The 15,130-nt window shown below is 43.1% G+C and overlaps 1 protein-coding gene across 4 annotated transcripts in view; it reads right to left on the minus strand.

The window, feature by feature from the left end:
- Positions 1-5,351: 5,351 nt before the first annotated feature.
- The window catches only part of LOC119390759 (xenotropic and polytropic retrovirus receptor 1-like), a 137,354-nt gene continuing 127,575 nt past the window's right edge, over positions 5,352-15,130 (minus strand). For 3 of the 4 annotated variants that reach the window (XM_049414179.1, XM_049414191.1, XM_037658461.2), the window contains one exon: positions 5,352-9,740. In XM_049414179.1, coding sequence (XP_049270136.1) covers positions 9,577-9,740 — 164 coding nt within the window. In that variant the 3' untranslated portion in view covers positions 5,352-9,576. The remainder of the gene's footprint in view (positions 9,741-15,130) is intronic. The other variant, XM_037658467.2, reaches the window with a different exon arrangement.

Raw genomic sequence — 15,130 nt, forward strand, 5'->3', positions numbered from 1 at the left:
CTCTCCACATACTCTCTCCCCTCCCCCTCTCCCATACCTCTCTCCACTCTTCCTCTGAAACGCGGGCTAGACATGCCGAAATTCTCTCCTGCGCAACGCCGTGATGAGCTCGAGCGCATGCGCGTCCCCTCCCCTTCTCTCTCCTCTTCTACGCTGCCCCCTCTCGCCCACCTGTCGACCGCGCTCCCCGCTCGCCCTGTGAGAATTAACGGCCTAGCCAGGCTAGATGGAAGATACGACGCGCGTAGCGTCCCTCTTCGCGTTCCACGACGCGAGGTCGGTAGCATGCCCAATGAACGCCAACGGAACGCGATCGTGCAAGTGCTCCGGCTTTGCATCGCCTCATGGTCCCCTTTAGCGGGAGATGGTGTAATTTTAAATGAACAAGAGCAGAAGGAAACTACGTTCTGTTGTGAACTGCAACAACTGTGTCGAGGATCTCAGGATGTGGAATGTGACTGCGCGTGAGCTTCATCCGTCCACCTCAACTGCACAAGGTGTTTACGACCATTCATCATGCACGCTTTTCTGCGAGGCAAGGACAACAAACTCGACAGTTGGCGCAAGATAGCAGATTGCTGGCAACGAGTACTGGGCTAGCACTGCCTACAGCAACAACACAATGTTACCGCTACCCGTAGCACAAGCTTCAGTAAGCATGCTAGTCAGTGTTGCAGTCCCCATACAGAAACGCAAATGGCTTACTCAAGTAATTTCACCTTCTATACTAGTGATGTCAAATGTAGAATAATAGGTGGGATTTTTCTTTCTGCACCATGAGCCAGCATACGCAGAGTGATTTCTCAGAAATTCTAGCCTAAAAATTAAAATTAGATTCTGGTGTTGCAAGTGCCAAAACTGTGCTATTATGAGGCATGCTGTATTCGGGAACTTTGGTGTAATTTTGACTGTCTGGGGTGCTTTAACATGCCTTTAAAACTAAGTACATCGAAATGCGACCACCACAGCCAGGAACTGAACCTGTGTCCTCGAGCTTAGCAGCACAACATTAATTGCTAAGCTACCACGGCGGGGTACATTTCAGTCTGCTCTGCAGCTTATCAGAAATAATTCCAAAGTCTTCCTGTCAGTGCGGGTAACAAGAATGACATGACTGGAGGAGGTTGTAGACAAGCATTTTCTGGCACACGCAGAGGCCTATACCCAAAAGTTGCTGCGCACACAGCTACAACAAGAGGTGCATTGCTGTAATAGGGTTGCAAGTTTACTGCGGTAAAGACTAAAATATGTAAGATTAAAAAATGGTGGTGCAGGGTCAAACATTACACGGCTACATTTGATTCCTTCATCCAGTAGGCTAGGACATAATAAGATTTCAATGCAAGTGTAAGTGCCTCTGAAACTTTAGTAATAATGTTATGTCATCTACCCACTCGGTGCTCACTGTAATGGCTGAAACAGTGGCTGTCTTGGAGATGCCTGCAACCACTGTGACCATTCTGAACAAGAGAACGAAGGCTGATCAGAAGGGCACTCAATGGTACGCACTGTTACATGACCAAATATAGCGGTGCCCGAGGACATTACCTCCATGCATCAGCTTTGTTTTCCTGATGCCAGCCAATGGCTACCGTGTGTTCAGGCACAGGCAATACACAGGCAACCATGTGCTCCAAGTATTGAGTTTGAATTGCCGAGCTTTTTACCAAGTTTAAATGTGCTGTTGTAAAGGGGGCCACTTGATGTCCGAGCTGGGCATTGACTTTCGTTTTTACAGCGGAGAAACACACAGCGGCATAGCTTGCCTGGGAATGTGGGAATGCTGGCACTATGACAAATCAATAGGAAATTTCTTGCAGCCAAGAAACGTGCCGCAACTGCCTGAACCTCTACATAGTGATGCGACTGGAACATCTAAATCTTCAACGCACTAGCTTGTACACAATTAGGATTTTGCTTTCACCAGCTTTTTAAAAGGAGCAACGACTCTGACATAGAACGTCTGGCATGCTGTTCAGCCTTATTCCAAAAGTTTAAAAATGAAGTGCCTTTCTTAGTACCACAAGTTTACAGATAGCTCAGACTTAATTTTTCTTGCTTTTGACTGCCTTGAAAACTCAGCAACGAGTGGTGACGCATCCTGCTAAACCACTGTGAAGGCTCGAGTGCTACCTGGCAAATGACACATCCTCAAAAAAACTTTTGATTGTCGAAAAAAGGCTGAACCGGTCATCAATTACCAAAAGCCCAACTTTAAATTGACAAAAACTGACAGCTGCATGCCCGGTCATTTTATAAGGTCAAGCTGCAAGGTCGTCTCACTTTGACTGCACCTCAACCAGTAAAGACACCTTGCCTTACTACACAGTATTTACATTAAGGAGTTGCGCCTAATGTTAGTCTCATGGTCAAGACACAAAGACCTACCATGTGCCCTGTACAAGAGGAACACTCAAGAGCCCCAGAACAAACAAAAAATTAAGGCAGCTTTGCACTAGCGGTGCCAAGCCTGGAGGAAGTGCTGAGCTGGGCAGCCTTGTTTCTCTCCGGTTTCCTCTCTCTTTCTTTTTTTCTTTTTCAGTTTTTCTGTGTTTTTTTCACTCTTATTTTTATATTTCTTCCTAGTTTTCCCATTTCTTTCTATCTCTTTCTATTTCTCACTTACTTCCTCTTTTTTTCTATTTTTATACCTGGTTTTGCCTGCATTATGCTAAGAGAAGGCAGCATACGACAGCCCGGGCCCCTAAAGTGCTCCCCACTTAATATCATCAAGGTGCTCGAAGAACAAGGGGAAGAAGACTTCTCCTTGGTGCGAGCACGTGCTCAACATGCTACAGAAAGCTATGCTATACGTGGTTTTGCCAGCGTTACGACAAGCGATGACAGCATACGACAGCCCCAATACATGAAGATTTACACCAATCTTCATGTATTATAATGTATAACACACTAAGTTCTTATCACATTTGACAAAGAAATGTTTTCAAAATCTTTTGTTTCTACTCTGTGATGTACAATGCTTGGGTAGTGGAACTAATAGCAGAGGGCTGTAGAAACTTTGCAAGCAGTGCTGTCACACATTTTTGTGCTAAACAGGTTGTGTTAAAGGGACCGACAACCAATTTTTATGGTACCTGTTCTCTTTAGTGCAACGAAAAGCTTACCGGTCAGAGTGTCTAATAAAGAATGGTAACGCGGAAGACACCGTGAAACATAACCAAAATGTTCGATCTACGGCGACTATGAAGACGTATACACACAACACATGCTGCAAACAGTGGGAGATAAGAGTGAGAGCGGTTTGTTTTTGTGCGTGATGGTTTGCTGTGCATGCGTGCACTTCGTGCACGTGTGCCGCGGTTCGACACGTTGCACTAGTTGCTGTGTATGCAGTGCCACTTCTCAACGTGCAACTCCTTTTACCTCGTAGGCAGCACAGAAATGAGCGGGGATGGATAATAAAATGCACACTCTAATTTTGAGCACTAATTATGGTGCGCATGAAAGTATCGGACTACGTACAGCAAAGTGAACGACTCCATAATCCAGCTTCAAGACTCTTCTGCTAGCCCTCAAAATTCCCTTCCTTTATTCCTTCATTGCAAGGGTCTCGTTCCGGCATATTTGATGCCTTCAGGTAATATGCAAGGGCTTATTAGTCAGCTGTCCACTCGTTAAAGGCTCATGTGCTACGTGACACCATCTGGCACAAACAAAGAGTGTTCCCCACTCGCCGTCATGGCTACGAGCGGTGCTGACTAACGCTCCCAGGTTTTCATGCATATAAGATAATACCCGATAAAGTGGACGAAGGGACAACTCCTGCCGTAGCTCAATTGGTAAGAGCATCGGGTACGTAATCCAAAGGTTGCAGATTTGCTCCCTGCCAGCGGCAAGTTGCTTTTTTGTCCACTTTACTGTCTTAACATCTTTATCACAATTACTGCAACACACTTAAAACATTACAGTCAACATCCCCTATACCTTCCTTTATTATCTGTTGGTTTTCACTAAGGTTGTGTCAAACTAAAGAAAGGAATCCTCAAAATTCCCTTCCTTCGTTCATACCGGTGTTTTGTGACTTTTAAAAGTGATTTAAAAATATAAATCATACTCAGATAGCGAAAAGGATGCTTGAATCTGTCACTATAATTCACAGTTTTTTCATTTCCACCTGGATCTCATCACATGTTCTGGCCAGTTGTCGGTCCCTTTAACATCTACATCATTCTGCATAGAATATGTGAATCATGTTAGGTTAGCGCTAGATTGAGTCATGTACTGTTTCTGTAACTCTGCTTACCACACGATACACACAATGTTTGCTGTATACTGGGCTTGTGCGAATAGCAAATTGTTGGTTCGAAGCGAATTCCAAGCGAATAGGGATTTGGTCATTTAATTTCGAATAAATCGAATTCGAATATAGTATATATCACATATCATAAAGAAAAATGAGCATGTGATGACCCAACTAACCTGCACAATACATTTTAAAATTGAAACAAGGCATGCGCAAATGTCGTTCTTTTTGATTCAAAGTGAAGTGGAAGCAACTTTGAATAGCAGCAGGATTTGATTTTCGGTAGAATGCAAGTGATAAGCTGCAAAATATGTTACGTTTTAAAATTTACTTTACTTAGAGCATATACACCAGTATAACGAGCTTTTAAACTTAAAAAAAATGACGAATCAACGTGAGTGTAATTTGTTCATTAAATCTTGAAGTGGGGCTTTGCGGCAGTGCGGATTTCCCCTGGATAGGTGGGTTCACAGCATACCACCCTTACCCTGTAGCGAAACCACCATTACAGGGGGTTACATGCGGTTTACATATGTCTATTCGGTCATTTCAAATACTTCGAATTTAGAATAATTTAAATTCGTCTCGAAGCGAATTCGAATACTGTCATATTCGTTCGAATATTCGAACTGCTCGAGTATTCGCACAAGCCTACCGTATACCTACACATTTTTGGACTGCCAGAGAAGTCCTGCAGCCCTGCCTGCCTCGTGTGACACTAGAGGTATACGAATCGCCAGCACGACTGCATTGGCACTCCTATCTCTGACTACCATGTCTAAAGACCTTGTATACATTTTCTCAGGCTACCACCAATCTACATGCTCAGTTCTGGCGCAACAAAGAGAAAAAATTACGGCCTGTTGATTAGTTACCCAGCTTCTCCACTCTTTGTATGGCCACATTACAGGTTATTAGGCAAATGTATGCGTTGTGCAAAAACTATTCTGTTGTAGAATGACTCAAGATTCCAAACACCGTCTGAAGAGGTGAGCCTAGAGACTCAAAGCATCACTTGTTCCTGCGAAATAAGGAGGAATCGTTCAAACAAAAATAGAAGGAGCCAATGTACAAACAGATAAACCAGTTTTAAAAAAGGTTTAATTTCTAACACTATTAGTACTTTCTCATAAAAACTAGAGTGCACTAAAAAAGGGCAAAAAAAGGACACCAAGTGCTGTGATCTCGCATATCACCGGTATAATTCAAACCTGAATCCACAGGTATTTCACATATCAAATGACACTTTTGTTACGCTAAAACATTCACGAATGGAGAGATCAATGTAAGTACTAAATCTACGTAAACTCAAAAGCCTTCGAAGGAAAACATAGCAAAATTATTTTAAAAAGTTCTATTTAAAAATATCGAAGTTTGTAAATATATATGAGCACACCGGTATGACAAATGAAAATGCTCCTAGAAAAAAATTTAAAGCCCGTGTACTTCCAATACAATACTGACTGAAAATTCGATGTAAGCATCTAAAACCCTGTTTAAATAAGTGCTACATAAATATATGGCAAAGGATACTAACAAAGCAAACAAGCACAAACTATCAAGTCTCACAGTTGCAACGAGTCGAGTGCACATGACAGAAGCTGTTAATGTGAGTACAGTGTGCACAAAATAAACATTACAAGGTCACAGTTTACAACTGGAAACACAGTTGTTGCATTATATCATACATGACTAAAGGCATACGTGGAACAGACAAAAGTAAGAAATGCTACGTAAAATGCACTTTTGGCAGAAACTGCCGAAATGCATGGCAAATAATGCCCAACTCTAATAAGAGCTTAATGATTGTGGAATGACAACGTAACGAGTCATACTCATCAGTGAACCTCGGATGAGAAACATAGGAGCACAAGGAAGGGCTGTCTCCTGAAATGAGCAAAAGTACACATCTAAAACGTGTGTATGTATCTGACACCGACTACACCAGCAATGTTTTTGCAACAGAAACTTGCTAGTACGAGTGAAATGAACTAATGTGTGAGTAACAAGTCATTTGAAAAAAAAAAAAATAATAATCATGTCACAGCCAACCTGCATTCTGCGTGTACTATCGACACCAATTAGGATGCTGCAAACTGTACATTCTCGTGGTCATTGTGAAAAGTGACAATTACAAAGATTGGTGGCCAACTTTGAAGTGTCATGCTCATGACCATGCTCAATCGTGACATATCGCATTACCATGACACAGACAGATATTGTTCTTGCTTTTCGCAAGGTTTTGCGAAAACCAAGCGCTCTGTCATCTGCATTCACCCAATGTTGATAACACAATGCCCCTAAGTTTGAGTTCACTTGAATGGCTTTGGCTGAACCGCATAAAAAACTATGTTCAGCAAGATGAAGAGGAACACATTAATCTTGCTTCGGTCTTACTTCCTAGGCTAATGCGGCAAAAAAAAATGAGCTCAGCATTGTTCAGCATGACCCGTGCCTAGACTAGCACTGCACAGAAACATAGTTGTCTCGCACCCTGCCTGCAATATGTATCTATAACCATTATGGAATGGCCTCCTTACGTCTGACAAGTGACGTCACCCTGGTAGTAACCGGCCATTCCAATTGTACTTAACCGATGACTAGCAGTTAGGTAAGTTAACTGATGAATTGTCAAGTAGTAATGCGGAAGGAAACACATTGTTTTCCCTTTCTGCTACAAGTCTTTTTCCCTCCAGAGTGGTTAGTAATACATTTTTTATCTGAGCCTGCTGTTTCAGCGTCCTATATTGGTGCTCGTAATTTCATTCCCGTTTTTTCTTATGTGTGTGCTCAGAATTTACTGCACAAGTGTAGCACTGGCCTAAATGCCAAGGTGACATTTTTGAAAACACTGACAGTACATGTATTGAATTACTCAAACTTAAATCCAGCCTTGGCACTTCATACATGGGCTGTTTCCACAGAGACTAACATAAAAATTACACGAGAATGAGACAATCAGATGTCTGCATCTTCAGCAACATGTTAGCATGCAGGTAGATATAAGCAATTACCTTTTATGAAAAGAGATATCCAGGAGCTACGTAGGCCTTCTTCAGGGTTTCTAGCTAACAAACATACTTCAGGCAACGAGACATCTTTAGAATCAATATTAGAACATAAAATTATTAAATAAAAGGTTGCTCAATGAAAATGACAATGTTGCCACTAATATTAGGCAATTTCTGATGTTTGGCAACCGGAATAAGTGCACTGCCAATGGACTGGATGCTTACTTAAAGTCATCTAAACAATTTTTGTAGTCTTTGCCGAGACACATTTCATTACATAAGATAACTTAGTCAAGTAGTAGTATTTCATTACTGCCTCCTACAATGCCTTATGTTTTAGTCGCAGAAAGCCAAGAACCAAGCATAGCCTTCTCCATGTCACCAACCACCCACTGGGGCAGCAGACAATGCTCGGTTGGCGTGCCGTGGAAGTCACCCTGACACCTCCCAGCAGTTTCCACTAAACACATGCACAAGCTGAACCATCCTTGCTTTGTTCTTTGCTCCACACTGCTTCACAAACATCAAAGAGCAAAAGCACACGTACGCGTATGCACGTGCTGATGACGGCACTTTCAAGGCACAACTTGAAATGTTAAAACACAGAGACTTTGTGTCTGTGCTAGATAATGCTAACCAGTGAATTACAAGCAAAATATGAAGCTCAGCATGCTGCTACTATTCAAGTCATGTTCATGGGTTATATCGCAAGAGGCAGAAGCAAAAGCGCTACATAGTATGTCACTTAGCTACAGCTATCTATCTGTGCAACGATGAGGAGCTCTTTTCTTAAAAAAGTATGGTGAATCAAGCACATATATAAAAAAAAATGTCACTTAGGGGGGACTCTGAGAAAATGCCTTTGGGATGCACCAACCTGTGCCCTGTAGACGCAGCAGACAAATACTGCTTATCTGACTCCTCACAAAACGGAATACACACCAGAGTTAAACATTGGCCACATTCAAGTTTTGAAGTAGTCGTGACAATAAATTAAGGTCCTAGATATCTAAACCACAGAAAAAAACACTGGAAGCCCCAGAGCACCCTAATTAATTTATTATAATAGCTTTGCTACGGCTACTTTCCGCACCATTTCCTAGAAGGTTGCTGTGTGGTGGTGCAGTGAGTCAAAAGGTGGGAATGGGGCAGCGCAGCTTTTTGACACTCACTCGGCTGTCTGCAATGCTGCTACATTGGGCCCCACTGAAGTAGCAGCACAGGAGCTACGCGGTTTCAGTGAGCCTGAGTGAGTGCCAAAATAACGCATTGTCCTGATCACGCACAACCACCATCTGCGACATTGCACCATGACACAGGCAAGTGAAACCAAAACTGGGTGCAGAAAACCTTAAAGGACTTAAGGTGTTTTAACGCTTGCCAGCATTTCTTCTAGTGTTATGGGTCACAGACCTCATAATGTACAAAAAATAGAGAGTAAAAAAATGTCATGTTGGCCGTCCCTTTACATTCGCTACTTTAACACTCACACTCGGCTTGTTCAAACTTTCTATCACAATGGCACTTCAAACGTGTGCATCACAATGAACCTGGCCACGACTGCAGTGCTTTGTGCTGTAATCAGTCGATGTCACATTAGATGCAATCTGGCTAGAAATAATGGCTGCAAGAGCTAATTAATGATAGCAGTGGTAATGATAGCAGTGAAAAAATGGCTAAATGGCCCTTTTTTTATTTTACAACTTTATTGCTTTAAGCACTGCAATCTATGTATTGATGTCATCAAATGAGCAAGCCGAATTCTTTTTCCGCAAACGATGGTGCATGTCTGGTATTTGAAATTGCCCCATTCACAACAAGTTCTTGCTTAACACCTTACCGCTCGCTTTCATGATGGACGTTGCAAAAATGTGACTCTGCTAGAAAGCAAAGTTGACATTATCAAAAGCAGCTCACTCTTTATGCTCGCCCAAACTTGCTTACCTCATTCTAGCTCAAACATTTGCTAATGCCACACATTGTAAGCACAGTAACCTCTAGTCTTATACATACAGGATACCGCAAGTTGATGAATGATACAGATGCACGCTGAAATTTCCAAAGTACTGTAAAAGAAGTTTAGGATTTTCTGCTTCATGTTAAATTAAATAAGAAAACCTATAGCAACTCTCTGCTCAGGGAACTATTAAAAATATTCTCCCGGAAATTTGCTGTACAGTGCCATTTCAAGAGACACAATAGTGTACCCACGCCTGCGGTACAAGTGGCAAGCATAAGCAAGGTGATCCCCTACTGCAAGCAATGCAAGACAGAGTGGATGGAACAAAATGGTGGTGAGGCTTAGGACGCTCTCCTGAGAAGACTGGCCTTGCTCTCCACACGATGATGATGATGTCCCGAGCAAGGTGAAGCAGCAAGCAGATGAGGCCGACTAGACGTCTGCAGTGTCATCGCCTTCCGCACTGTCGAGGAGTATTTTAGTCTCCGGCGATGACTTCTTATGCCTGCAATGACCACACGGTGCATGCTCAACTGTCAATAAAGTGCCCACAAAAATAAAAGAAAGAAAACATGCGCTTCTTGAACTTATTATAACTTCTCATTAAAGATGGCAAAAGTCATGCTAAAACTTACATTTGAAAATTTTAGCAAGGTGTTTAAACCTCTAATTTCTATTTTATTTCGATTTCTAACTTTACATGGCCTAGTACACCCACTATAGGTTTCAGTCCACTATAATAAGACATTGAAAATGCTGTTAAATCTCTACCTCACAACTTTCTATTAGTGCAAAAATGTGGCGGGTTTTGCAACTAAAACCAGAAATAGTGTCATTTTCTTTTCCCAAGGCCAAAAGATCTGCCTGCATGTAGTGGTTCGGTAAGTCTGTTCAACTTGACATGCAATACATTTACAGCTGTACGCATTTGCCGCGTGTGTAATGATACTTGAAGCATCAGAGAGTACAAAATTTCTTCACAAGACGAATTAAGTGTTCAGCTGGTTGGTTTTGCATCGCTATCGAGGTAAATTAGCACAAAAAAACGACAGTGAACACTTAGTTTCCGCATAAGACCACCCTGTCCAAGTATGTTTCATGGTGCACAAGCAATGAAAGCTCTATGCGTAAACAAGTGCAGTACAGAATGTTTGGAGCCTGCTGACGATGCAACGCACACACACTACAAGAACGTGCACTACAAAACAAGCTGTGGGGCAGTGGGATTAGAATTTCGGCGCTGCTTAGACTACAGTTGCGGATAACCAAACAGGACATTGATATGCCTCTGCTCTGCAATGATACTGTGCTGCTCAAAGGTCACGCCAATGCTGTGGCGTGCGTAAGATTGCACGATAAAAAAAATTTCTCAAGTTTTCACGTGTAACGTGAATGCATTGCTGTGGTTGAGCACCCACATACTTTTCAAGCAAGGCCAGAGCAATGATGTATGCATAAAACACATGAAGCCTTGTTATGCATTGTTGTGTGAACGTGTGGTGGCAGGTAGCTGTACAGTCAAATCCCACTACAACGAAATTGATGGGACGCGCGAAAAAATTTGTTGTCGCGGAATTTCGTTGCAGCGAAATTTCATCTATAGGCCACAAAAGTTAGGAAGATCTGATGATCATGACTCGTCCTTTGGTCCTGGCAAGCGCATGCATTGTCCTTTGCATTTAACTCTCGCTAACTCAGACGTACTTGGCCGCACACCGAGTGAATGTATTTCTGTATGTTTTGTGTGTGTATAACACACACAAAACATACAGAAAACTTAGCGCTAAACTCGGGGTGCGAGTTATACGTGAATTTCGGTGTGCAAGTTGGCTTCACGATAATGCAAGGAAGGCAGCTTTGCGTCAGTAGGCGAGTTATACACGTGGGTTATACACGATCAAATACTATATGCAGGCTACCCTCAAAGCGTGCCGAGCGTGTAGCACGGCGAAGGAGCGTGCCAAAGTTCGCTAGAGGCTAACTGAAAACGAAGTGCCGAAGCTCCGCATTACCACAGTCATAAGCGAGAGAAAGAAAGCCGAAACGCTTCGTGCCGTTTTACAACTTTATGACTTTATTGCCTTTATTCTTTCTTCCGGTGTGTTAGCTGCGTACTTCCGCGTATTCGCTATCGATGATTGCGACGATAGCGACCGCAGTTTTCTGCGCAGCGGTTGCGGCAAACGGCAGTTCCGTTTTCAATCTGTGCGTGCGTCACTGCTATCTATGATCGCGTCTACCGCGGTTTTGACCACAGCATTGCTTTGAGTCAGTGCGCGTACGTTGGATGCGCACATACTTTCGTGGTCGCCCATGACCACGTTGACACAACTGCATTTGTGTTCGTAGCGGTTGCAGCAGAATGTAGTTACGCTTGGACTAGGAGCGCGCTGGCCGCGCGTGTGCCTTCAAAATGCCGTGGATGTCATTCACGATCACAGAGCTTGTGACGACGAGCAGTATTTTTGTTTTGAGTGCTACGTCAAAAACATGACGGGAGTTCTTGAAGAACGATTCTTCCGCGGCCCGAATGTGCATCAAACCCCCCGGCAGCATCATGGTGGATGGACGATCTGTCGCAGACCATCTCAATGGCGAATAATTTACTGGGATGTGCATATGGTGGCAGAAAGCATGTCTCCGATGAAGACACGAGTCTTGCGATGCGGCCGCACTTTTCTGGCAACGAGAAATGGTCGAGTTTCTAGCGGAATTTCGCGGCAATCCTAGACAAGCTCCTTTTCCTTGTGTGGTGGCACTTGCGAAAACTTCGTTCAAGCGGAAATACCAAGAAAAGGTATTCGTTGTGACGAGACACTTTTCACATTGTTTTCTATGGGCGGCTGACGGGGAATCAAAAATTATTCGTTGTGGCGGAAATTTCGTTGTAGCAGTATTCCTTATAGCGGGATTTGACTGTATACAAAAACTGGCTGGAAGATCTGAAAGCATGAACTGTGGGACATCAGAAAACAAATTTCACAGTGATGCTAATCGATCAACAAGCTTCGTGGCAAGTAATCTCAGATAATCTGCGAGCATCTTTGTACTGCGTTGGTACCGCGCAGAGATATCACGGGGCCATCAACGCACAGCTTACTAGTTATGCTCATGCAAAATGGGCTGTGGCCCATGCATGAATATACATTTTTCACAAGATATTTAGGCCCAAATTTAGAGATGTGACACTTACATACGAGAAGATACTGAATTTACTCGACGGTAACAAGTCTTTTTTGCGCTTTTTGTTGCTTGAAGTAGACATTACAGTCGAATGATGGCAAAACTGATAATTCTGAAACAAGTACACTAAATGTCATGGTTTTTAGCTTTACATTTAGCAACCTGTAAGCTTACGCTTCAATTCAATCTACAAACTGGGTGTAGTCAAAACTTGTTCCTTGTTGGAATCGATGTTTTTGCAATGTTGCAGTGCCCTGTAGCTGTTTATGCTTCAACGCCATTGATCAACGAAATTATGGTGAAGAAGCGCATTCAGTATGGTACCTGCTTCGAGGGACGAGTGTAATGCCCTAAAAGAGGCCTTGTGGGCAAACAATGAGACACCTTTGTGGAGGCTTGCTAATTGAATTTTGTAAATGAACGTTGTACTAAAATTTAGATGGGCAATCAACTTTATTTTATATAGCTGTCAAATTCACTACTGTTGCAATCAATGCTTGTCCTTTCGCATAAAAGTGTGCTTTCTTTATATGTGACGCTTGCTTCATTCACTCCATCTTAAATGTGAGACACACATATGCTTGGTGTTGGAAATAATGTTCACCTCTGAGAGTAATACAGTTCAAGATGGAGAACTGTGCTACAAACCATGCATGATTACAAAAAACTTTTGTTAACAATAAAGAAAGAGAAAGAACCTATATAGCAGGGGTCGGCAACCTTTTGAGGCTGAGAGCCGAGTTGCATGAAGTCGACACGGCGGGGGGCCGGACGGCAAATCGGTTGGGGGAGGGCTTTCCGAACAATGAGAAAAGAATACAGCAAAATGACAATAATTTACAAAACTGGAATAGAAATCATGTTTATTTTCAGCACGCATGTCACAAGGTTGCAACTTACAAACATACATTACAAGAAAAAAAAAAAACTTTCAATGCAACTTTTGGTGCTGAACATTATGAACAAAACCGATTTGGCCTCACATTTATAGACATTTTTCTATGTGACTACTTTTCTCTTTCCTCCCATCTTCCCTTCCTCTGTTTCACCTTCCCGAAGGAGCAGGCAGGCATTGTGCCCCTCTATGTGGCAGTTGTCAGTCTGCTCCCTTTCTATTTCCTCTGTGTCTTTGTTTTTTATGTGTATCCAAACCAAATAGCCAACTTGCAAACATCTACTTCAAGGTTGCTCACCGACAGATGCAGAAAGTCATGCAGGTGTTCGTCGGTTAGTCGGGAATGGGAGTTTGATTTTATGAACTTCATTCTTGTGAAAGTCTGCTCGCAGACATATGTATTGCCGAACATTGTTATCATGGCTGCTGCTAGTTTCTTCAACCTCGAAAACTGTGAGACTGTAAGACCAGTGTAAAACTCGACAGCGTCTTTCGTATCAAATGAGTCTTTGATAGGCATGTGTGAATATTCGAACGAATACTAGAGTATTCTAATTCGCTTCGAAAAGAATTTACATTATTCTAAATTTCGAAGTATTCGAAATGAACTAATAGACATAGTACCGTAAAATCCTGAGCATGCGCCCCCTTCCCCTTTTCGGGTGATTTGAAATATGTGCCAGTGACCGAGCAAGCGACCGCCCCCCTCTCCCCTCCTGCCATTTCATTTCAACCTGTTCTCCGCTACAGAACCCTGCAGCAGCGGTTCTTAGGAAACAAAGTTCTGAGTCTTTTGATATGTGCATGATTTCTTAGTACTTTTACAGTGTTGTGCCTTGGGGTAGCATTCCGAGTTGTCGCAAATTGTTGGAACATTTGATGAACGTCTTTTCCCCCTTGTCATTACTGATGAAATTTCACATGAGAATTTCTTCTGGTTTAGTAAAAAAGTCAGAGTTTCGCTGCAAGGGCGAAGCGATGAATGCGATAGCAAGAAACTAATGCTATACGAAGTGAGGCTCGCCAATGGATACTCTCAGTTTGAACAGCGCTCCTGTTGCAAAGGCGACCGAAGCAGCGAACGAAACTAGCGTGCTTCAAGTGTCGAGCTGTGACACTTGATAGTTCGCGCTCATCTTCTGTTTGTTTGTTTAGCGGCGTCCCTTGAGCTCGAATGACTTTTGTACGCTCCGTAACATGAGCGCGGACATCAGGGTGAAAGCGTGAAACATCCCTCTTCCCTTCACCACGAGAAAACCGCGCGAGCAGAGAGCGGAAGGGCAAGGTTCTCCCTGCGGAAGAAGCGAGCGAGCTCGCCGACGACTTTTAAATGCGCCCGTCGCGCTCTTAGCGCCATCTCGCTGGTAACGAAGAAACGCTTATAAGCGCCGGCCGTCTCTGAGTCCGTCCAGCGGTAAAGGGTGTGTATATAACGCTCGCCGTTAGCTACGTGGAGGATCTGCGTTTCGTGGCGTAGTGGTTGGCGCCACTCGCTGCGGAGCGAGAGGTCCCTGGTTTGATTCCGCGCTTCGGAAGCATTTTTCTGAATTATTTTTCTTTGGGGCTTTTATATATATATACATACTTATACATATACGGTGCATGAAGGCAGCGACGGCGACGGCAAAATTCAGCCGAGACTGTCCATATAATTGCTATCGCAATAAAACAGTAAATGCATGCGTCTTCAATAAAGCAATTCATTAGAAGCACAGGTGTGCCTTCTCCTTAGAGGCTCTTCCGCTGCCATCTTGAATTTTGGTCCGCAACCGAGCAAGGCCCCCCCCCCCTCCAACTCTTGTCTGATTATCTTTCAC

Source organism: Rhipicephalus sanguineus, chromosome 1 (genome assembly GCF_013339695.2).
Source record: "Rhipicephalus sanguineus isolate Rsan-2018 chromosome 1, BIME_Rsan_1.4, whole genome shotgun sequence".
Classification (NCBI taxonomy): domain Eukaryota; kingdom Metazoa; phylum Arthropoda; class Arachnida; order Ixodida; family Ixodidae; genus Rhipicephalus; species Rhipicephalus sanguineus.